Genomic DNA, 25,496 nt, shown 5'->3' on the forward strand with positions numbered 1-25,496 from the left:
GCGCAATACTTAACATTTAGCAAAGCTAGACTGTGGAATTTGCAGGACTTACCCTCTCTCTCGAGTGTGGGCCCAACTTGTGCAGTGGTGGTTGCTTTTATCCAGGCAGCACCCATCAAAGCTGCGACCCTCTCTTCCAAGGGTGTCAGTGGGTGCAGATTTGCCGGGCCTCCTCCTGTTCGAGTTCTTTCCCTTTTGTTGTGTGCCACCTTCCTCTGCAAAGATGAAATTATAACTTTTTAAGGAGAGGGTGTCTTTCTGTTGGGTGGGACATATACAGATGGTCACATTTACAATTCCATTGAATAAATGAAAATATTACTTACACTAACTACTTGACCAAGGTCCTGCCATTTTTGCACTGGCCTCCAATGCACAATAATCTTCTGCAAGTTGGTTCCAGCGTTTCTTCATTTCTTTTTGGTGAAACTTTGTGACCTCTACTAGTGTCCGGCTCGTGCCATCTGGCCTCCATTACAGTAACGAGTGCCTCCACTTCATCCTGTAAGAATTTCTTGGTCCTTGAGCCGAGTTGCATTTTGTATTGCAGCTCCGGTTTTTCCAATGAGAATTAAAGTTCTCAGACACAACTTGCTCTTTAAAAATGGCCGAATGCAGACCGGGAACTGTAGTGGGCATGCGCGCCCATAGCAATCACGTCAGAAATGTCCTTTTTTTCTGCGCGTGCACAGAAGGGGCAGCATCAGTTTTTTTCGGCGCAAACCTTAGGCTCCACCCCCCAAAGCTAAAGGACAGGCTGCGCAGCGCCAAATTCAAAAAATAGAATGGTGAAACTTGCTAGTTATTTTTTTGGAATAGTCGGGGCCAAAAAAAAAAACAGGCGTAACTCTTGCAGTACGCCAAAAAACGGCATTGGGTAAAATTGAGCGCAATGATTTGAATATCAAGAGCAAACAAGCTAAAATTGTAGACCTCAGAACAGAGGCCAACGACAATACTACTGGAAATAATGAATACTGGAGAAGGATTTAACCTAAGCCACACTCATACACCCCATAGCAGCTGGCTCAACATTAACAGTCAAAAGACTAGAAACTAACTTCATGATTTGCTGGTCAGTCAGAGAATGATGCAAAGCACATGAGAACCTTGTGGAGATTAAAAAGGCAGAGATGGAGGCAGCCCTTGCAGGCTGCTCATCACTATAGGAGTATTATTTCCACAACTATCAATACTAGTGAGCAGCCTGTACAATGTTTAATTTTAAACTGTATTATCTGAGCAAAGAGTTGGAATAAAACTGGAATCGAAACTTCAAACTAGAACAGGCTACTTCATTTACTGGTCTGAATGAAAAAAAATATTGGAAAGTACATTTCTTAACTATATATTAATCTTGGGGCTCAAACTTGATTAGCTTTAGAAATAGAGAGCTCAATTGCCAGTGCTACTGGGTCACTGCTCTCTGTAGGAAATACTATCTTCACAAGTCAATGAATCATTGTGGTCACTTTATGGTGCAGCATTTAGTGGTTTTAAATTTTGGACTCTTATTTTAAAATGGAATGTCACTGAGAATAGCACCCTCAAATGCAACACTTGACAAAACATCAATTGTTGATATTGCTCCTGTCACTAAAAAACACTCCTAAAAGATGTGATTTACAATTTGATTTTAAAACAATGACTAAAACACAAACAGAAAATTTAATATACAGCTTTGCTGAGTGCATTCACAAAAGATAAACCAGGTACTCCCAAAAGGATGAAACCGTACTGAATTTTAATTTGTAGCACACAAATTCTAATTGCTATCAGTTTCCAATGTTTCACTATAAATGCACGACTCACTTATCAATGATATTACATGAGTGCATGGTCACTGAATGTCGGTAGCGTCTCTGTAGGCAATAGGCACCTGCCCAATACCTTTGAATCCACTTAGGTTTACACAAAGATGAATCTGCTCATTCTCCAACAGTGAAGGTTTATTTTTGGTCAGAATCTTTTGAGAGCTTGTACATTTGCAAATAGCTTTGCTTTGAACTGATGGGACAAAATTAAATCAGATAATTTATTTTGCACAAATACAATCTTTCCACAGCATCCTTCTTCCAGATTTAAATTTGAGTGATGGTTCTGACAAAAGGTCATCAACTTGAAAAGTTAACCCTACCTCCATCTCTCCACAGATACAGCCAGATCTGAGTGTTGTCAGCATTTTCTGTTATTTGACATTTTTAAGGGGCCCAGTATACTTCTAAAGAAAACTTGCTCCAATATTTGCTCCTCCTCCGGTGAAGACACCAATTCCCACACAGTACAGTTTCACAACTGAAGCTACCCTCTGGTACCTCTCCCAACTACTGATTATTGATGCGTGAGCTTTGCTGGGGCACCCAATGGTGAGGGACATCCAATGTCCACACACATTCAATTCCAGTATCTGCTGTTTTATAGCGATCAAGAGTAGAAAGTGAGGCCAACTTTACCTTCCCTATTCCAGGGCCACTTATAACATCCCTACTATCAGCAAACTCAGCACAGAACAGTGTGTGAACTGGGATTATTAGGAGACAGAAATAGGATATTTCATCCATTAGATCGGTGTTGTTTTTCTCCATGAGCCACCTAATCCAATCCCACTCTCCTGCTCACTACTCATAATCTATAATATTCGTCTTTCAAGCAACTATATAACTCAATTTTAAAAGAACGTGTGAACTATGATTCAACAACACTTTGTGGCAGAGAATTCCACATTCTCACCACCCTCTGTTCAAGACTTTTTCTGACCTTTAATTCTGTTGCGATTATCTTCAATTTGTGCCCTATTGTTATTATCTTGCCAGCCAGTGGAAACAATTTAACACCCCTTGACCTTCGCAGCTTGTGAAAACAGCTTTGGATTCTCGCGAACAATAACATAATTCCTCATTCCTAGCAATATCCTGGTGAAACACCGTTACCTCCGTTTTTGTTTTCCGTGCCTTGTAATATAAAATCTAGAATTACATTGCCTTATTATAGCTTTATGTACTTGTGCTGCCGCCTTTCTCTTCTCAGGATGTGGGTGCTGCTGCCAAGGCTGTGTTCATTGCCCATCCCTAGTTGCTCCAAGAAGGTGTTCGTGGGTCATCCTCTTGAACCACTTCAGTTCTGGTGATGGTGCAGCCAGGGCTTTAAAACTAATGTAGGCGGTGGTGGGGGGGGGGCGGGCAGGCGTTGCACATTGCGCATGCGCTGTACAATGTATAAAAACAGCACATGGGGACTGTGTGAATCACCATTGGAAATCCATAGGTGGCAGTGTTAGATTTGCAGGTCGGAAATATAGCTTCGATCACGAGAAAGCTGCAATTGAAGGACACGGAGAAGGTGAAAGGGACAGAGATGGAGCCGGAGAAGGGGAAGCAGTAAGGGCGAAGAGATTTCTCGCAGAAGAAATTGAGCCCCTGGTAGATTTAACTGTGAGTAGATGGGAAGTTATTGAAAATAAGGGGAGCTTCGGTGTAAAGAAACTTAAACCCTCTGTACTCACAAATGTTTGGGACCAGGTCGCAGTCGAGTTTAATGGAATGACCCTCACCCCGAGAATTGGTGCGCAGCTGAAAATGAAATGGCAGGACCTCGGACAAGAAGTGACTGTAAGTAATAAGTTATGTTTACATTTATGTGGGTTTTTAAGCATATGTATATTTATGCACTGCAATATCATTTGTAAATGTGATCACGTACGTGTGTGCACGTGTTCAGAAGGACCCTCTCTTTAAAATTCCATTTTCATCTTTGCAGAAGATGATGTCACAGATCAACTGAGAAAGGTCACAAACTGGAGGAGGTCCACCAAGTAGGCTGCAACTTACAGCCATGAAGCAGAGGATTGCGTCCATGATTAAATGTCACAGAAGACCAACCATCAACACGGAAGCTGGTCCCAGTTTCCCAATTGAAGGTAAGCCCTGCAAATGGCACAGTCTGGGTTGGCTAAATGTTACGTGTGCTGTCTACGCTTCTCCTTCCTCAATGCTGCCTACCTGCCATCTATCTTTTGTTTTGCAGAGGCTGCGCACCAGGAGGAGACAGACGGTGCACCTGAAGTTCAAAGAAAGAATATTCAGGAAACCGCCACTTCCAAATCAGGAGAATGATGGGACGCTAGAAGACGTCGACAACAATGACATGGGTCACCTTGGATTTGGAGATGATGAACCTCTTGGGCATTCCAAGCCCTCTGATGATTGAGTCAAGTGACAGGACTTTTCTAGGTGTGATGTCTGGGGCTGTGGGTCCAGGTGTGTCACAGCAAGCCACATCTGCGAGACATCAAAGGAGGGTGCACTGTAGACGTGATGCAGAAAGAATGGATTCGGAGAATATAGGATATCTTGTGGGGATGAGCGGGAAGAACATCCAACTATCGCGTTTGCCCCTGAAAGCCGTTGGTGGGGTGAGGGTAGTGTTAGGGGGACTATCACCACATGTGGAAAGACTTGAGACACATTTGAGCGAGGTCGTAGCGGCAAATGGGGGGGGGGGGGGGGGGGGCGCTAATCCAGGTCATCATTGATGCAAGGAACACTGTCTGCTCTGCACCAAAATCAAGGGTTGTTCCCGAGGATGATAACAAAGAGCAACCAGATCCTTCCACAATGACATATTTGGGCGCTCTCCCTGTTGTAAACCAGCAGCAAGAAACTCCGCAAAAAATCCTGATTAAACTTGGGGTTAAGGGGGCCAAGGAAGCAGAAGTCTACAGGCACGCGCAGGAGTAGCAGCATCGACTGGGGCAGGATTGGCGCACAACGCTAAGGAGGAGGATTGATGTCTTGCTGGTTTGTTTCTTGGTTGGTCTGGTTGATTGCTTTTTATAACATTTGCCACTCTAATCATTAAAGTTTCTAAAGGTATGAAGGTTTCAATACAAGTCATGTTAAGTTAATTACCAAGTACTGTACAAATGTCTAATAAACATATTTATTTTGGACTTTAAACTGGACTCCTGCACTTCATTTCTTAATGCTGCACTCAAACATATTATAGAATAAAGGGACGGACACAACATGTAAAATGGTCTCAACCCTTGGAACATATTACTTTAAATTATACAGGGGCAGGTTCCACTACTTAGCTGCTCATGGATCCTAACTTTTTCTGGGTCACTGATGCATGCAACGTAGGATCATGGTGCATGTATCAGTGACCCAGACCTATAAGATCCATGAACAACTTTGTACAGGAACATGCAAATTAATATCCCCACAAATATATTGCTGTACATTATTGTCCACCTAAGCACTCCAACACTTAATTTAAGCATTAAAAGATTTGTGGTGGGATTATTTAATAATGTAATTTATTAGAAATCACTGCTGCTCCCCCCCTCCCCCCGAGCCTGGATTGCCTTGCACTGCCTTCTGTGTGTAGACCTTCGGCCTGGGATAGCACAGGGCCGTGAGGGTGGAGGACCTGCAGCCGGGGGCTAGCAGCAGCTGACGTCAAGGAGGAGAAACAGCAGAAGGCTGCTCTTGCTGCTCAAGGAACAAATCTTCATTTCGCGAGCTTCTTTGCAAAACTTGGTGGATGTCTCGGAAGATGGATTAACTTGGAAGAATTTTTGAAGATTTTGGTTGATTTGGGACCCACAAACATCGATGGAAAAAGGTGAAAATTATATTTTTTTTATGGCCTGAATGCAGTTTAACATCGCAGGAGCAGCATTCTTGGTAAGTTTTCATTTAACATTTTTATTTTTATACTTAGGTACCGGTGATGTAGTACTTTATATTGTGCTGATAGTTAAAAGTTTTAGCGAGGGAGTCCATTCGGCCGGGGATAGGAGTATAGGAGCGGACCAGCGCAGGTTTCTCCAACTGAAGGTAGGGTTTTTTCCTACGATGATTATAGGCTGTGCCCAAGTTTTAAAATTTCCATATGGTGGAAACGGCCTTAAGCCCAGAAATGACACGGGAACCTTCTTCACAGGTACACCAGCGGCAGAATGTTTGGCGGAAAACATTCTGCTGCTCGTAGTACACGTCGGTGCCCCAACTCTGGGGAATCTTTGAATTGGCCTTTGGTGCCAAAAAACTCACTGGGCACCATGCTGGGGAAAATTTGGGCCAAAGACAGTAGAGTGAAAGGATCTTGGCTCCGAAAATCAAGAAGTAGAATCAGTTTGGATGGAGCTAAGAAACAGCAAGGGGCAGAAAACATTGGTGGGAGTTCTTTATAGGACTCCCAAACAGTAGTTGTAATGCAGGACTAAGTATAAATCAGGAAATTAGAGGTGCATGTATTAAGGGTAATACAGTAATCATGGGTGACTTTAATCTACATATAGACTGGGCAAACCAAATTTGCAGTAATAGTGTGGAGGACGAATTCATGAAATGTATATACAAGATGGTTTTCTCGATCAGTATGTTGAGGAACTAACTAGGCAACAGGCTATTTTAAATCTAGTATTGTGCAATGAGAAAAGGTTCATTAATAAGCTTGTAGTAAAGGGGTCTTTAGAGAAGAGTCAGCATAGGCAGTCCCTCAGAATCGAGGAAGACATGCTTCCACTCCCAAAGTGAGTTCTTTGATAGCTGAACAGTCCGATACGAGAACCACAGACCCTGTCACAGGTGGGACAGACATTCGTGAGGGAAGGGGTCGGTGGGACTGGTTTGCTGCGCGTTCCTTCCGCTGCCTGCGCTTGGCCTCTTCATGTTCTTTGCGTTGGGACTCGAAGAGCTTAACGCCCTCCCGGATGCACTTTCTCCACCTTGGGCGGTCTTCGGCCAGGATCTCCCAGGTGTCAGTGGTGATGTCGCACTTTACTAGGGAGGCTTTGAGGGTGTCCTTTTAACGTTTCTGCTGCCCTCCTTTGGCTCGTTTACCATGAAGGAGCTCCGCATAAAGCATTTGCTTCGGGAGTCTCATATCTGGCATGCGAACTATGTGGCTTGTCCAGCGAAGCTGATTCGAGTGTGGTCAGTGCTTCAATACTGGGGATGATAGCCTGGTCAAGGACACTGATGTTGGTGCGCCTGTCCTCCCAGGGGATTTGCAGGATCTTGCGGAGACATCGTTGGTGATATATCTCCAGCAACTTGAGGTGCCTTCTATACATTGTCCATGCCTCGGATTCATACAGGAGGGCGGGTATTACTACAGCCCTGTAGAACATGAGCTTGGTGGTAGATTTGAGGGCCTGGTCTTCAAATACTCTTTTCTGCACTGGCACACTGGAGGCAATGTTGAATCTCTGCATCAATGTCTGTCTTTGTTGATAAGAGGATCCCGAGATATGGGAAGTGGTCCACATTGTCGAGGGCCGCGCCATGAATCTTGATATGAAAGAGTGACCATAATATGATAGAATTTTATATTGAGTTTGAAAGTGATTTAAATCCGAAACTAGGGTCTTAAATCTAAACAAAGCAAACTACGTAGGTACGGGGGGGGGGCGGCGAATTGGCCAAGGTAGATTGAGAAACTACATTAAAAGGTATGACGATAGACAAGCATTTAAAGAATTAATACATAATTTACAACAAATATGCATTGCTTTAAGTCACAAAAAACTCACAGGAAAAGTGGTCCAACCATGGCTAACAAGAGAAGTTAAAAATAGTATTAGATCAAGGGAAGTGCATTATAATGTGCCAAAAAGAGTAGTAAGGCTGAGGATTGGGAAGATTTTAAAATTCTGCAAAGAAGGACCAAGAAATTGATAAAGAAAGGGAAAACAGAATACAAGAGTAAATTAGCGAGAGACATAAAAACAGACTGTAAAGCTTCTATTGGCACATAAAAAGGAAAAGATTAGCAAAATCAAATTTGGGTCCCTTACAGGCTGAGCCAGGAGAAATTATAATGGGGAACAAATGGCAGAGAAATTAAACAAATACTATGTGTCTGTCTTCACTGAAGATACAAAAATCCTGCCGGAAATAGTGGAGAACCAAGAGTCTAGTGAGAATGAGGAACTGAAATAAATTAGTATTAGTAAAAAAATGGTACTGGAGAAATTAATGGGACCGAAAGCCGATAAATCCCCTGCATCTGATGGCCTACATCCTAGTGTTTTGAAAGAGGTGGCTATAGAGATAGTGGATGCATTGGTTGTCATCTTCCAAAATTCCAGAATGGTTCTTGCGGATTAGAAGGTAGCAAACATAATCCCACTATTTAAGAGAGGGAGAGAGAAAACAGGGAACTACAGATCAGTTAGCCTGACATCAGTAGTAGGGAAAATGCTAGAATCTATTATTAAGGACGTGGTAACTGGGCACTTAGAAAATAATAAGACGACTGGGCAGAGTCAACATGGATTTGTGAAAGGGAAATCATGTTTGACAAATCTGTTAACATAGAAACATAGAAAATAGGTGCAGGAGCAGGCCATTCAGCCCTTCTAGCCTGCACTGCCATTCAATGAGTTCATGGCTGAACATGAAACTTCAGTACCCCCTTCCTGCTTTCTCGCCATAACACTTGATCCCCCGAGTAGTAAGGACTTCATCTAACTCCCTTTTGAATATATTTAGTGAATTGGCCTCAACTACTTTCTGTGGTAGAGAATTCCACAGGTTCACCACTCTCTGGGTGAAGAAGTTTCTCCTCATCTCGGTCCTAAATGGCTTACCCCTTATCCTCAGACTGTGACCCCTGGTTCTGGACTTCCCCAACATTGGGAACATTCTTCCTGCATCTAACCTGTCTAAACCCGTCAGAATTTTAAACGTTTCTATGAGGTCCCCTCTCATTCTTCTGAACTCCAGTGAATACAAGCCCAGTTGATCCAGTCTTTCTTGATAGGTCAGTCCCGCCATCCCGGGAATCAGTCTGGTGAATCTTCGCTGCACTCCCTCAATAGCAAGAATGTCCTTCCTCAAGTTAGGAGACCAAACCGTACACAATACTCCAGGTGTGGCCTCACCAAGGCCCTGTACAACTGTAGCAACACCTCCCTGCCCCTGTATTCAAATCCTCTCGCTATGAAGGCCAACATGCCATTTGCTTTCTTAACCGCCTGCTGTACCTGCATGCTAACCTTCAATGACTGATGTACCATGACACCCAGGTCTCGTCGCACCTTCCCTTTTCCTAATCTGTCACCATTCAGATAATAGTCTGTCTCTCTGTTTTTACCACCAAAGTGGATAACCTCACATTTATCCACATTATACTTCATCTGCCATGCATTTGCCCACTCACCTAACCTATCCAAGTCACTCTGCAGCCCAATAGCATCCTCCTCGCAGCTCACACTGCCACCCAACTTAGTGTCATCCGCAAATTTGGAGATACTGCATTTAATCCCCTCGTCTAAATCATTAATGTACAATGTAAACAGCTGGGGCCCCAGCACAGAACCTTGCGGCACCCCACTAGTCACTGCCTGCCATTCTGAAAAGTACCCGTTTACTCCTACTCTTTGCTTCCTGTCTGACAACCGTTGAGTTTTTTGATGTTGTAACTAACAGGATAAGGGGGGGGGGGAAACCAGTGGATGCGATGTATTTGGATTTTCAGAAGGCATCGATAAGGTGCCATGCAAAAGGTTATTAAACAAAATTAGGGCTCATGGGATTGGAGGTAATATACTAGCATGGACGGAGGATTGGTTAACATACAGAAAACAGAGTAGGAATAAACGGATCATTTTCTGGTTGGCAGACTGTAACTAATGGGATACCGCATGGATCAATGCTTGGGCCCCAGCTAGTCACAATCTATGTCAATGATTTGGATGAGGGGACCAAATGTAATATATCCAAGTTTGCATATGATACAAAGTTACGTGAAAATATAAGTTTTGAGGAGGATGCAAAGAGGATTCAAAGGGATATAGACAGGCTAAGTTAATGGGCAAGAACATGGCAAATGGAATATAATGTGAAGAAATGTGAAGTTATCCACTTTTGTAGGCAAAATAGAAAAGCAGAGTATTTTTTAAATGGCGAGAGATTGGAAAATGTTGGTGTTCAGAGGGACCTTGTACACGAATCACTGAAAGTTAACAAGCAGGTACAGCAAGCAATTAAGAGAGCAAATGGTATGTTGGCCTTTATTACAAGAGGATTTGAATATATGAGTAAAGACGTCTTATTGCAATTAAATAGGGCCCTGGTGAGATCACACCTGGAGTATTGTGTACAGTTTTGGTCTCTCGACCGAAGGATATACTTGCCATTGAGGGAGTGCAACGAAGGTTCACCAGACTGATTCCTGGGATGGGGGATTGTCCTATGAGGAGAGATTGAGTAAACTAGGCCTATATTTTCTAGAGTTTAGAAGATTGAGTGGTACAAAATTGAAACATACAAAATTCTTACAGGGCTCGTCAGGGTGGATGAAAGAAGGATGTTTCCTCTGGCTGGGGAGTCTACAACCAGGCGTCAGTCTCAGAATAAGGGGTCGGCCATTTAGGACTGAGATGAGGAGAAACTTCTTCACTCAGAGGGGCTTGTGAATCTTTGGAATTCTCTATATTCTGCTAGTAGAAGCTCAGTCATTGAGCATTTTCAAGACAGAGAGCAAGAGATTTTTGGATATTAAGGGAATCAAGGGATATGTGGATCGTGCAGGCAAGTGGAGCTGAGGTGGAAAATCAGCCCTAATCTAATTGAATGGCGGAGCAGGCTCAAGGGGCCAGATGGCCTACTCCTGCTCCTATTTCTCATGTTCTTATAATGGGGTTATGTAGGGAATTCCAGAATTCTGACAAAGACGAAAAAAGGAATGGTGATGTATGTGTAAGCCAGAATGGTGTGCATCTTGGAGGGGAACCTGGATGGTGTTGTTCCCACAATCTTGCTGCTCGTATCTTTCTTAGTGGTAAATCAAGGAGAAGGAGGTATTGTCAAAGTAACCTAGGTGAATTGCCATAGTGCATCCTGTAAATCATAAATACTTGCAGCCATAATGCACCAGTGGTTGAGTAATGGATATTGAATCCTGTGTATCTGCAGATCGAAATCCCGCTGTTCCATAAAGATCTCAGCATTTAAGATACATTTTATTTCCCCATGCTTATTTCCAAAATGTATTACCTTCCTCGGATCTGAGGTCATATGGGTTGAACTGAAGAACAAAAAAGGGGCAATCACACTGCTGGGAGTGTACTATAGACCCCCAAAGTCAGAGGGAGAGAGAAGAACAAATATGTAGGCAAATTTCGGAGATGGGCAAAAACAATAAGGCAGTAATAGTAGGCGATTTCAACTACCCTAATATTCACTGGGATTGAATTAGTGCGAAAGATATAGAGTGAGCAGAATTTTAAAAATGCATTCAGGAGAACGTTTTTAGCCAGTATGTAGCAAGGTGGAAGGGGTATCAGTGGGAGAGTATTTTGGTGGTTGTGATTCAGTTAGATTTAGGGTAGTTGTGGAAAAGGACAACGATAGACCAGGAATAAAAGTTCTCAACTGGGGAAAAAGCTAATTTTATTAAGCAGAAATGTGATTTAGCCAAAGTGGACTTGAAGGTAAATCAGTGTCAGAGCAGTGGGAGGCATTCAAGGAGAAGATAGTGAGGGTTCAGAGCAAGTATGTTCACTTAAAGAAAAAAGGGTGGGATTAACAAATCCAGAGCCCCCTGGATGTCAAGGGGTATACAGATTAGGATAAAGAAAAAAAGGGAAGCTTATGACAAATACCGAGGGCTCAATACTACAAAAACCCTAGAGGAGTATGGAAAGTACAGGGGTGAAATCAAAGAGGGCATGAAAAAATATTGGCAAGTAAAATCAAGGAAAACCCAAAGATGTTTTATAAATACATTAAGAGCAAGGGGATAACTAAAGAAAGAGTAGGGTCTATTCAGGACCATAAATGTAACCTGTGTGTAGAGGCGGAAGACATGAGTCTGGTTCTTAATGAATACAAAAGAGAGGGACGATGCAGACATTGCAACCAGGGAGTGTGAAATATTAGATGAAATAAACAGAGAGGAAGTATTAAGCGGCTTAGCTTCTTTGAAAGGGGATAAATTCCCCAGGCCCAGACCATCATTTTCCAATCCTGGCTACAGGTGTGGTGCCAAAGGACTGGAGAACTGCTAATGTTGTACAGTTGTTTAAAAAAGGGATAGACCAAGTAATTACAGGCCAGTCAGCCTAATTTCAGTGGTGGCAAAATTACTGGAAAAAAATTCTGGGCGACAGGATAAATCTTAATTTGGAAAGACACGGATTAATCAAGGACAGTCAGCATAGATTTGTTAAGGGAAGGTCTTGTCTGACGAACTTGATTGAATTTTTTGAGGTGGTAACAAGGAGGGTCGATGAGGGTAGTGCATTCGATGTAGTCCCACATGGCAGACTGGTCACGAAAGTAAAAGCCCATGGCAAAGTGCAATAACCAGGGGGTATACATTTAAAGTAATGGGTAGAAGGATTAGAGGGGAGTTGAGGAGAACTTTTTTCCACCCAGAGGGTGGTGGGGGTTTGGAACTCACTGTCTGAAAGGGTGGTAGAGGCAGAAACCCTCAGCATTTAAAAAATACTTGGATACGCCCTTGAAGTGCCGTAACCTACAGGGCTACGGACCAAGAGCTGGAAAGTGGGATTCAGCTAGATAGCTCTGTGTCGGCCGACATGGATACAATAGGCCAAATGGCCTCCTTCTGTGCTACAAATTTCTATGATTCTATGATTCCTGATCTGGATGGCTCAGAATAGCATTTCTGCATAGTGTAAGATGGCACAATGGTACATTTGACCTTAATTTCAAAATGTGTTGTGTTTTCCAGATGTCAACAGTATGAGTTGAAGACCCTTAATCAGCTTAAGATGCAATTGCCTGTGCTTTCGACAGCAAAGACCTTTTATTACATATCATAAGAATACGCAACAAATTAGCTTGGCTCAATGCTAGCAGTCTCGCCTAGAGTGAGAAGACTGCAAGTTCAAGTTCCACTCCAGCATATTGATGAAGTACTGCACTCTCAAAGGTGTAGTCTTTCACGCTAGACATTAAACTGATGTTGTAGCCAGTCCAGATGGATGCAAAGGACCCCATGATGCTTTCTCAAAGATGAGCAAAGAGTTCCCCTGGCCAACATTCATCCTTCAAAGAACACCATCTGAACAGATTAACTGGCTATTTATCCCACTTGCTGTTTGTGGGATCTTGCTGTGCACAACTGGCTGTCATATTTGTCTGCAAAACAATGACTACATTTTAAAAAGCAATTCATTGGCTATAAAGCACTTCAGGGAATCCTGAGGGCAATACAAGCTTTTTCTTATGACAATGTACTTTGACAACTTTTTAAGGTGATACACACATCTGGGCTGCAATAATAAATATCACGTTTCAAAATTAGTTTTAAGATTTGTTACAGTTGTTAAGTCACAAGGACATGGGAGCGTTGGAAGAAACGTCGTAAAAATGTTTTCGAAACATAAATCCAGGGTGAAATTAGTAATTTGTTGTTACGATCTAGAACATACTACCTGAAAGGATGGTGGAAGCAGATACAATAGTAGCTTTCAAAGGGAATTAGATATATACTTGAAAGGAGAAATTTGTAGGGTTATGGGGAAAGAGCAGGGGAGTGGGACTAATTGGAAAGCTCTTTCAAAGAACCGGTACAGGCACGATAGGCTGAACGGCCTCCTTCTGTGCTGAGTGTACAATAGAAAATATTACATTTCTGCCAACATCAACTGGAAGTTGTCAACACGTACCAGCAAATTAATTTGGTACATTTAAAAAAGAAGGTATTTCCATCCTGGTAGAACCCAAAATGAATTAAACTCTGGATGTAAATACCATACAACAGTTGGAATTTCTATTATAAAGTTGACAGCATTGTGTCCTTTCACAATACCAAAATAATACTAACATGGAATTCAGGGATGGCAGGGTGAAGTGTTGAGGTAAAAGCCACAGCAAATATGATCAGTTGGACAGCATGCAGTACAAAGCATTAAGAGTATTGAAGCATTTCTGTCTTTTTATAGGAACACAAAAGGCACTGTTGACAGCATATACATAAAGATTTCACAATCCAATCAGTGCTCAATTATGATGCATAATTTTGTTAAAAAGATCATTGAAATAAAGCTACATCAGTTTTTAACGTCAAGTTCACAGCTCCAGATATTTGAGTATTTTTTAAGTGGCGATAGACTTTAATATTTAAATATAATAACTTTTGGCGAAATGTTCTTTCTAGCCCGCTATTCAAATAGAGAACTTTTCTATATTTAAAAAAAATGATTGAAAATTTTTCGTAGCAAAATGTTTAAAGATATGCTCTCCATAAAAAACAATACCACGGTATTACTGAGACATTGGCCTGAAACTTAGGGTCAGCGGCAAAGCGACAGCAATCGCCGTTGACTTCGATGAAAGCTGCCCACAAAGATCTTGCGATCTCTGTGGTGAAAACTGATGCTTTTGTGACATTAAATTGATTGTAGCGCTATCAAAAGGGTACCCCAGCGTAAAGCAGCAATGCTTTAGTCAAGCTGTCTAACCAGCCAAACACATTGAAGAATTCTCATACAGCAAACTAGGAAATAAAAAGCAATGATTCAATTCACTTTTTAAAAACTTGAGAGAAAGAAGACTTGCATTTATATAGCGCCGTTCACGACCACTGAATAAAGCACTTTACAGCCAATGAAGTACTTTTGGAGTGTAGTCATTGATGTAATGTGGGAAACATTGATATATAAAGATTGGGACATACATGAGTTAAGGTAGAACTTAAATACCACATAATTTTTTTTAAAAAATCTAGTAATCTATCATAGTGGATAAATTTGACATTCCACAAATATAACATTTGTTTTTCAGGGCCAGAACGGTTGTTCAGCAGTCAATACGCCGTTAAAATCCCAGTCACACCTATTCTAACGAGGCTTAACTTTTAAAAGGGTGTTTGACAGCGTAATTAGATCGGAAAAGTTTAAGTTTTCATCAGTTTCACTGATTGATGGCGAGAGGTGCGCGTGTGTGTGGCGGGGGGGGGGGGGGGGGGGTGGAGAAAGGGAGGAGTTCCACAGTTTAGCCTATGGCAGAACAGTGAATGACCAACCGCAACATCAGGATTTCAGTGTTTATCTGAACATGCGCTAAATCCTGAAGTGACGACCCATTTCAGTAAATGCCAACAGTTCACTATCATACCCTGGTCACCGTTGTTGGAGCGTGGGCAGGAACATTGGCAGGGCCCAGGTACAGAGGAATGGGAAGATCGGGGCAGATGAGCAGCGAGTGTTTGTGGCGAGATGCGGTGAATGTTTATGACGAAGGAGCGGCGAGAGATGCGACAGATGAGGGTACGAGGCCCAGAAGAGCCGAGGGCCCAGGGACAGCACGGGCCAGCCCACACTGCGATATGTGTGTGCGCTAGGTCCGTGCAGCAGAGCAGGTCTCCAGTCGTCCTGGTTAATCCTTGCCACTGGACCAAGACCTAGCTCGGTCAAGCCCATGTGGTGGCTGTTGTGCAACGGTCACCACACATTAAAAAAATTCACCACACGTTAAAAAAATTCCACACCCTCAATTGGAGTTCAGAACTGGAACATCGGGTTCTTCATCGAAACACCTGTGAACGCGTGGAAGCAAGTCATCCTCATTCGAGGGACCGCCTATGATGATGATGATGATGACCACTGCAAATTCCGGCCCATTGACTCAAGTGCCATTAATTTTTACCAGCAGAGACCCGTGAAATATTGGCAGTCAAATTAGTATATTTATTGCAATACTTGTTTAGACTGTTACCATCTTTATCTATAACATCACCGCTGAAGCCTTCCCTTCCCTCCCTCCCACCCCCAGGAGGCCCCGCCCCCCCCATGCATATGCCCACTGGCCCCACCACATCCACTGCCACCTCCTCATTGGAGCAGACCCGTCCTGATTGGTTGCGAGGCCGAGTGGGCCCTGATCGCCCTTTGGTCGGTGCAACTGTCACTCAGTCCGGACCACTGCTCCAGCCCCACCCCCACCCTAGGACAGATAAAAACTGACTTATTATAAATTATTCCATTTATAGACATGTGTATCGCAATTTACAATCCACCATTTGTTTTTTGATGCACCAAGCTAGTACAGCCATAGCATAGATTTGTTGAAGACCAAGTTAATTTATAAAAGCATTAAATCAGTTTGTTCACAAGTCCATGAGTAGTTGCATCTGCCCCAAGATGGCACAATGATTTGGAAAGAGGCAAATTAGGTTTCTTATCTTTCTTTAAGCAGACAAATAAGGATTCACTGTTAACGAGGCAGTCCTAATGACTGCTAAACTTAATGGATTTAGAGTACTATTGGAGTTGATAATCACTAACCAATGTGACTACTCTTTTGTTAGCTATTCCCTTCCCCAAAGTTCTTCTCCGTCTCCCAGGAATCGCTGCATGCTGGTGTAAAGTAAGAATCTGCTTTCAACAGAGGGGAGCAAAAAGAAAATTGGGGAAACTTGCCTCACAGGCCACATTCTGGTGTCTCACCAAAGTAACTACTCTTGATGTGCAAGCAGGCTTTTTGACGATGATGCAGTTGTGGGAGTGGGTAGGAGAAGGAACACGGAGGTTGAACCTGGCACGGTGTTCAACCAATCTCAAGTACCCTTTCCAAAAGGCTTAAATGGATATCAATCCGTCAATGGGAATGGCTGATTTTCCTCCATCCCTTTGCCAGAACAATCCTGAGATCTATCAGACCACAGGTCAAACTTTATGGGTACAAGTGTGTAGTGATTAACAATGGACTAACAATCCAGCGCCAGACAAGTGCCAAGCAATGGCCATCTCCAACAAACGAGAGTCAAACCACCTCCCCTTGATATTCAATGGCATTACCATCGTCGGATCCACCACCATCAACATCCTGGGGACACCAGTGACCAGAAACTTAACTGGACCAGCCACATAAATACTGTGGCAACAAGAGCGGGTCAGAGGCTGGGTATTCTGCAGCGAGTGTCTCACCTCCTGACTCCCTAAAGCCAATCCACCAGCTACAAGGTGCAAGTCAGGAGTGTGATGGAATGCCCTCCACTTGCCTGGATGAGTGCAGATCCAACAACACAAGATCGCCACCAGCAAGAACAAAGCAGCCCGCTTGATTGGCACCCCATCCACCATCTTCAACATTCACTCCCTGCATCACCGAGGCACTGTGGCTGCAGTGTGTACCGTCTAGTAGATGCACTGCAGCAAACTTGCCACGACTTCTTCGGCAGCACCTCCCAAACCCTCAACCTCTACCACCTAGAAGGATAAGGGCAGCAGGCGCATGGGTGCACCATTACCTGCAAATTCTCTTCCAGGTTACACACCACCCTGACTTGGAAATAGATTGCCTTCATCGTTGCTAGGTCAAAGTCCTGGAACTCCCTCCCTAACAGCACTGTGGGAGTATCTTCACCACAAAGCCTGCAGCACTTCAAGAAGGCAGCTCACCACCACCTTCTCAAGGGTAATTAAGGATGGGCAATAAATGCTGCCCATGCCAGCGACGCCAACATCCCGGAACAATTTTTTTTAAATCCAGATGCCAAAAATTCAAGTCCTACCAGTAGCAACTTGTGAAACTGAATTCACTGGATCTTAATTTGTGGGTGGACACTAAAAATGGCCACGAAAGCTGCTGAACTGTCATTAAAAACTCAACTGGCTCACTAAACTTGCCATCTCTACCTGGTCTGGCCTACATGTGATTCCAGTCCCACACCACCTAGTTGACTCCACGCCCTCTAAAGCGGCCTAGCATGTTACTCCAGTTGTGAAGACTATTGTTATTGGGTCAAAATCATTGCACTCTACCCAACACCACTATGGGAGCACCATCACAGCCTAACATCTGTGGTTGGGAAAATGTTGGAGTCCATTATTAAGGAAGCAGTAGCAGAACATTTGGAAAAGCATAATTCAGTCAGGCAGAGTCAGCATGGATTTATGAAGGGGAAAATGTTTGACAAATTTGCTGGAATTCTTTGAGGATGTAACAAACAGGGTGGATAAAGGGGAACCAGTGGATGTGGTGTATTTGGACTTCCAGAAGGCATTTGACAAGGTGCCACATAAAAGGTTACTGCACAAAATAAAAGTTCACAGGGTTGGGGGTAATATATTGGCATGAATATAGGATTGACTAACTAACAGAAAACAGAGAGTTGGGATAAATAGTTCATTCTTGGGTTGGCAATCAGTAACTAGTGGGGTGCCGCAGGGATCAATGCTGGAACCCCAACTATTTACAATCTATATTAACGACTTGGATGAAGGGACAGAGTATAAAGTAGCCAAGTTTTCTGATGATACAAAGATGGGAGGAAAAGCAATGTGTGCGGAGGACACAAAAAACCTGCAAAAGGACAGAGACAGGCTAAGTGAGTGGGCAAACATTTGGCAGATGGAGTATAATGTTGGAAAGTGTGAGGTTATCCACTTTGGCAGAAAAAAAAAATCGAAGAGCAAATTATTATTTAAATGGAGAAAAATTGCAAAGTGCTGCAGTACAGCAGGACCTGGGGATCCTGGTGCATGAAACACAAAAGGTTAGTATGCAGGGACAGCAAGTGATCAGGAAGGCCAATGGAATCTTGGCCTTTATTGCAAAGGGGATGGAATATAAAAGCAGGTAAGTCTTGCTACAGTTATACAGGGTATTGGTGAGGCCACACCTGGAATACTGCGTACAGTTTTGGTTTCCATATTTAAGGAAGGATATACTTGCTTTGGAGGCAATTCAGAGAAGGTTCACTAGGTTGATTCCGAAGATGAGGGGGTTGACTTATGAGGAAAGGTTGAGCAGGTTGGGCCTCTACTCATTGGAATTCAGAAGAATGAGAGGTGATCTTATTGAGACGTATAAGATTATGAGGGGGCTTGACAAGGTGGACGCAGAGAGGATGCTTCCACTGATAGGGGAGACGAGAACTAGGGGGCATAATCTTAGAATAAGGGGCCGCCATTTAAAACTGAGATGAGTAGGAATTTTTTCTCAGAGGGTTGTAGATCTGTGGAATTCGCTGCGTCAGAGAGCTGTGGAAGCTGGGTATTGAATAAAGTTAAGACAGAGAGAGATAGACAGTTTCTTAACCAATAACAGGATAGGGGGTTACAGGGAGCAGGCAGGGAAGTGGAACTGAGTCCATGATTGGATCAGCCATGATTGCATTAAATGGCGGAGCAGGCTCAAGGGGCTGTATGGCCTACTCCTGTTCCTATTTCTTATGTTCTTATGTTATGAGGAAGAACTTCTTCTCAGAGGATTGTGAATCTATAGAATTCTCTGCCCCAGAGAGCTGTGGAGGCTGGGTTATTGAATATATTTAAGGCGGAGATAGACAGATTTTTAAGTGATGAGAATAAAGGGTTATAGGGAACGGGCAGGGAAGTGGAGCCGAGTCCATGATCAGATCAGCCATGATCTTATTGAATTGCAGAGCAGGCCTAAGGGGCCAGGTGGCCTACTCCTGCTGCTATTTATTATTATGTTTATCACAAAGACTGCAACGGTTCAAGGGGGCCCACCATTTTCTTATTCGGATAGAGATGTCACCATACCATTCAGAGAATATTCTTTTTAAAATTGGAATCTTTCATAGTATATCACGTGATGTGTTTACTCACTGAGCAATTAGTAGTTTCTGACTTTATTTTAAAAAAAAAGGTATATAAATGTGCAGTATCACTTCTATTGACTATGGGGATCGCCAAGCTGTCTAAGCAACAAATCACACTGAAGAATTCTCAGATCACAAACCAGGAAATAAAAAACAGCTTTTATCAATCACTTAAAAAATTGAACAGAGAGCGAAATAAAGAGTGGGACATACACATTTAAGGTAAAAACTGAAATATCCAACGGTTTAAAAATTTTTTTGTTATTTTAAAAATCCAGCAATTTATAATGAGAAATTTGACATGCCACAAATATAAAATGAGTTTTTGAGGGCCAGAACGGTTGTTCGGCAGTCAATACGCCATTAAAACTCCAGTTACAGCTTTTTCAATAGGGCTTAACTTTTTAATGGAGCATTTAACAGCGATATTAGGGCAGAAAAGGGTAAGCGTTTGTCATTTCAAATGATTTCACAGATCTTCAGCTATGAGGATTTCCACAGTGCAGCCTGTGGTGGAGCAAGGAATGACTGACCGCAACTTCAGGATTTAGATGTGTATCTGCGCACTCGTTAAATCCTGAAGTTACGGTCAGTTTCAGAGGGTTAATGACGGCAAATGCCAACAGTTCCACTGTCCTTACCACCACAAAATCCAGGCCATTAAATTACCAGGTGCAACAAACAGTTTCAGCTCAGAGAGAGTGAATGAAAAAGAGGTAGTTATGGAAAAGGACAAAGGGAGACCTGGAATAAAAGTTCTCAATTGGGGTAAAGCCAATTTTGCTGAGCTAAGATGGGATTTGGTCAAAGTGGACTGGAAACAGCTCCTTGATGGTAAATCAGTGTCAGAGAAGTGGAAGGCATTCAAGGAGGAGATCCTGAGAGTAGAGAGCAAGCATGTTCCTTTAAAAAATAGGATGTTGGCTAACAAGTTTAGAGCCCCCTGGATGTCAAAGGACATACAGGGCAAGATAAAGAAAAACAGGAAGCTTATGACAGATACCGAGAATTCAACACTGCAGAAACTCTAGAGGAGTGAAGGAAGTCCAGGAGTGCAATTAAAAAAGATATCAGGAAAGCAACGAGAGAGCATGAAAGAATGTTGGCAAGTAAAATCAGGGAAAACCCAAAGATGTTTTATAAATACATTAAAAGAGGATAACTAGAGAAAGAGTGGGGCCAATTAGAGACCATAAAGGAAATGTGTGTGTGGAGGCAGAAGACATGGATAGGATTCTTAATGAATACTTTACATCCTTTTCCACAAAAGAGAGGGGCGATGCAGATTTTGCAATGAGACGAGATAAACAGTGACATAGGAAGTATTAAGGGGCTTAGCAGTTTTGAAAATGGATAAATCCCCAGGCCCGGATGAAATGTGTCCCAGACTGTTAAGAGAAGTAAAAGAGGAAATAGCAGAGGCTCTGACCATCATTTTCCAATCCTCTCTGGCTACAGGTGTGATGCCAGAGGACTGGAAGATTGATAATGTTGTACATTTGTTTAAAAAGTGAGTAATTACAGGCCAGTCAGCCTAAATTCAGTGGTGGCAAAATTGGAAAAAATCCAGAGGGACAGGATAAATCTTCATTTGGAAAGACTTGGATTAATCAAGGACAGCCAGCATGGATTTTTTACGGGAAGGTCATGTCTGACTAATTTGATTGAATTTTGAGGGGAGGTAACCAGGAGGGTCGATGAGGGCAGTGATGTAGTGTATATGGATTTTAGCAAAGCTTTTGCTAAGGTCCCACATGGCAGACTGATCACAAAAGTAAAAGCCCATGGGATTCAGGGTAAGATGGCAAGTTGGATCCAAAATTGGCTCAGAGGCAGGAAGCAAAGGGTAATGGTTGATGGATGTTTTTGCAAGGCTGTATCCAGTGGGGTTCTGCAGGGCTCAGTGCCTTGGTGAGGCCACACCTTGAATATTGTGTACAGTTTTGGTCTCCTAATCTGAGGAAGGACATTCTTGCTATTGAGGGAGTGCAGCGAAGGTTCACCAGACTGATTCCTGGGTTGGCAGGACTGACATATGAAGAAAGACTGGATCAACTAGGCTTATATTCACAGGAATTTAGAAGAATGAGAGGGGATTTCATAGAAACATAAAAATTCTGATGGGATTGGACAGGTTAGATGCAGGAAGAATGTTCCCGATGTTGGGGAAGTCCAGAACCAGGGGTCACAGTCTATGGATAAGGGGTAAGCCATTTAGGACCGAGATGAAGTTGTTCACTCAGAGTTGTTAACCTGTGGAATTCTCGACCACAAAAAGTTGTTGAGGCCAGTTCGTTAGATATATTCAAAAGGGAGTTAGATGTGGCCCTTACGGCCAAAGAGATCAAGGGGTATGGAGAGAAAGCAGGAGTGGGGTACTAAAGTTGTATGATCAGCCATGATCATATTGAATGGTGATGCAGGCTCGTAGGGTCGAATGGCCTACTCCTGCACCTATTTTCTATGTTTCCATGTCCTTTGATTTTTGTGGTATACATCAATGATTTGGACTTAAATGTTGAGGGTATGATGAATAAGTTTGCAGATGACACTAAAATAGGCTGCGTGGTTGAGAATGAAGAAGAAAGCTGCGGACTGCAGGAAGATATCAATGTACTGGTCAGGTGGGCAGAACAGTGGCAAATGGAATTCAATCCGGATAAGTGTGAGGTAATGCATTTGGGGAGGTCAAACAAGGCAAGGGAATACACATTAAATGGTACGACACTGAAAAGTGTAGAGGAACAAAGGGACCTTGGAGTGCAGGAACACAGATCCCTGAAGATAACAGATGAGGTAGATAAGGTGGCTAAGAAGGCATATGGAATACTTACCTTTATTAGTCGAGACATGAGCAAGGGGATTATGCTTGAACTGTATAAAACACCGGTTAGGCCACAGCTGGAGTACTGTGTGCAGTTCTAGTCACCATATTACAGGAAAGATGTGACTGCACTGGAAAGGGTGCAGAGGAGATTTACAAGAATGTTGACTGGACTGGAGAATTTTGGCTATGAGGAAAGATCGGAGATGCTGGGTCTATTTTCTTTGGAACAGAGGAGGCGGCTAAGGGGAGACCTGATTGAGGTGTATAAAATTATGAGGGGCCTGGATAGGAAGGACCGGTTTCCCTTGGCAGAGGGGTCAACAACCAGGGGTCATAGATTTAAAGTAATTGGGGGGAGGTTTAAAGGAAATATGAGGGAAAATGTCTTCACCCAGATGGTGGTGAGATCTGGAACTCACTGCCTGAAAGGGTGGTAGAGGCAGAAACCCTCACCACATTTAAAAGATACTTGGATGTGCGGTCAAAGTGCCATAATCTACAGGGCTACGGACCAAGAGCTGGAAAGTGGGATTAGGTTGGCTAGCCTCTTGGTTGGCCAGCGCGGACATGACGGACCGCAATGGCCTCCTTCCGTGCTGTAAATTTCTATGATTCTATTTAAGAAAACACAATGGATTCCCAAACGCATTAAAAAAAAATTTTTTAAAACAGCACTGCACAGCAAAAAGGAATGAGAGAATATAAATAGAAGGCACGCAGCTTTTAGCTACACAAGTATAACATTTACATTCTAGTCAAATAGATGAAAGTATTTTGATATTCTCCATACAATACAACCATTAAAATGTTTGAATATTACTGTACTAATATTCTCTGCCACTACTTTTGAAAAACAGCCATTTTCAGGCAATGTGGCAGCAGTACCACATTTATGTTTTGCTATATAGGTGACTGGTAAGATTTTCAATATGTATTTACACTGAATCAAACATTTAAACTATCTCTATTGTTCACTGCTGTGTTTCAAGTAAAGCAGAATTGCTGAAGACTGAAATTATTTTTCGCATTATCAGTTATATCTGTAGTAGTTGGAGCAATTCAAAACATGCAGAAGGATGCATAAAACATGTGGTATTAAAACAATGCTTAAAATTAGTGTTACCATTAAATAACATCTGCCAGTGTACCAAAGGTAAGTCTAGTGATACACAACTTTTTGTCCATTCCATAGAACAGGATTTCAATGGATTTAGCACAAGCCTCTGAACTTTTCATTTAGTCTTTCAGTTTAAACAGAACTACAAAGTCAAGGTTATTCATCACTCTGAACACTATAAATAGCAAGACAAATTCTATATTATTTTGCAATGGAAGTTCTCAAAGCCCAGACACTTGCATAAAATAAAACTGCACTCATTAACATGGCAATTATTGACAGCAACTGAAAGTATGGGTATTACCATGCAGTACGTTATAGCAAAGTGACATTTTTGCAATTGATATTTAGTCCTTGCAAAAGAAGTGCTGCATTCAAGGCATTACATAGGATTTTATATTAATAGCATTAAACCTATAAATAAAAAGTTTTAATTTTTTTAAACAAAGCACTAAAGCTTGACTAAAATAGTCTTGGTGTATAGAGATGTCATTCATTGTTCCTTGGCCTGACTATAAGGAACGAGATTAGAAACGATGTAGTGACAAATAATACATGCATTTAACACACACACATATACATATATATATATATATATATATATATATATAACTCCTTCCCCCAACCACACTTACCAGAAAACAAAGCTGCGGCCAGTTGTGAATAAAATATCTATAGGTATATATGGAATAAGGTTCAGACAAATCTTTCGTGATCAACCTCATTATATCTGGCATTTGCAACTCCGACTCATAGCCAACATATCGTATCCTGTCGTTCATGTCGGGCTCTTGGGACGAGTGCAAACTACAAGCGGCTACCGAGGCGGCCAGGCGGGACTCGTCTTCATCATCTGGGCTGACACCAATCCGATCGAGTCCATCTCTGGGGTTGTGAGTGTCGGCCTCGGCAGTCCTTTGGTTGGCATGGTTCACGCTGGGACTCTCACAGTAATTGGCGTCGGGTTTCCTCCTGCCGCCTTCGGGCAGTGACAGTTCCACGTTAAAGTTGGCGTCGCCCTCGGGGCAAGACAGCCGGCCTTTGCGATCCGCCTTGTAGTGGAGCTCGGGGTTTAGGATCACGCAGCCGTTCAGTACCCGCTGTTGCTGCTGCTGGTGGTGGAGGTGCAGGACGCCCTTCTTGGCTCGGCTGGTCTCCGGGTAAGTTAACACATTATTGGCCGGCTTTGGCCCGACTTCCTCGGCGCATTCCTTCCCCGTCCCGTGCAAAGCAGCGTCTTCCTCCCCCGCCTCCTCCCCGCCGCCGGGATGTGGCTCGGGCAGTTGGCCGTAGCCTCCGGAGTGGTTGAGAGCAGCGGGGAAGGGCGAGATTTCAGCGGGGGGCGGGGAGAGCACGCTAGGCCCGGGCGGTAGCTCCGACATTCTACAGGACGGAGGAAGGCAGCGACAGCATGAGGGCAAATCAGCGAGAGAGAGAAAATGATCCAACCGGGGGAGAGGAGAAGGGGGTGGGGTGGTGAGGGGGGGAACTCGCCGCCCTCAGCACTCGCACATCCCACGGACCGGACCAGACTAGGCCGGGCCGGTCAGGCGGAGTCCGACACCCTCACCGATGCAGGAGGTAGGGAAGAGGGAGAGAAGAAGTAAAAGTTGAGAGAAAGCCGGGCCCAGGCGGCAGCGACGTTCAGCCCATCACTCGAGGCTGTTTCCACTCTCAACCCAGGCACTGCCGTAAAACACACACCGCGCGTGTCCGGCCGCCCCCGGGATACGTCACGGCCGTCGTAAACAGCGCCAGCCGCTTCGCCTTTATTAACATTTTGCGACGTTGACTGAGCGCGCGAGGGAGGATGAAGCGTCCGGGGGTTCTGGCAGCGCTTGTGCTGCAGACCGGGGGAATACATCGATTTAAAAATTAACGGCCGCCCTCCCTTCCGTGAGGCAAAAGCAGGCGTCCGTGTGCTTCCGAGGAAAGGTCATCGATTCAAAACGTTCATTCCCCCCCCCCAAAGAGGCTGCTGCCCTGACTTGCCGAGTG

General features: G+C 43.4%; 1 protein-coding gene across 1 annotated transcript in view; it reads right to left on the minus strand.

Moving 5' to 3' along the window:
* naa30 (N-alpha-acetyltransferase 30, NatC catalytic subunit) overlaps window positions 1-25,205 on the minus strand; it is an 86,825-nt gene extending 61,620 nt beyond the window's left edge. Inside the window, exon 1 of the mRNA XM_070877470.1 lies at window positions 24,134-25,205. Within this exon, the coding sequence (XP_070733571.1) occupies window positions 24,134-24,880 (747 nt within the window). The 5' untranslated portion in view covers window positions 24,881-25,205. The remainder of the gene's footprint in view (window positions 1-24,133) is intronic.
* Between the last annotated feature and the right edge of the window lie 291 nt (window positions 25,206-25,496).

The sequence above is a fragment of the Pristiophorus japonicus genome, chromosome 4 (genome assembly GCF_044704955.1).
Source record: "Pristiophorus japonicus isolate sPriJap1 chromosome 4, sPriJap1.hap1, whole genome shotgun sequence".
Lineage (NCBI taxonomy): Eukaryota > Metazoa > Chordata > Chondrichthyes > Pristiophoridae > Pristiophorus > Pristiophorus japonicus.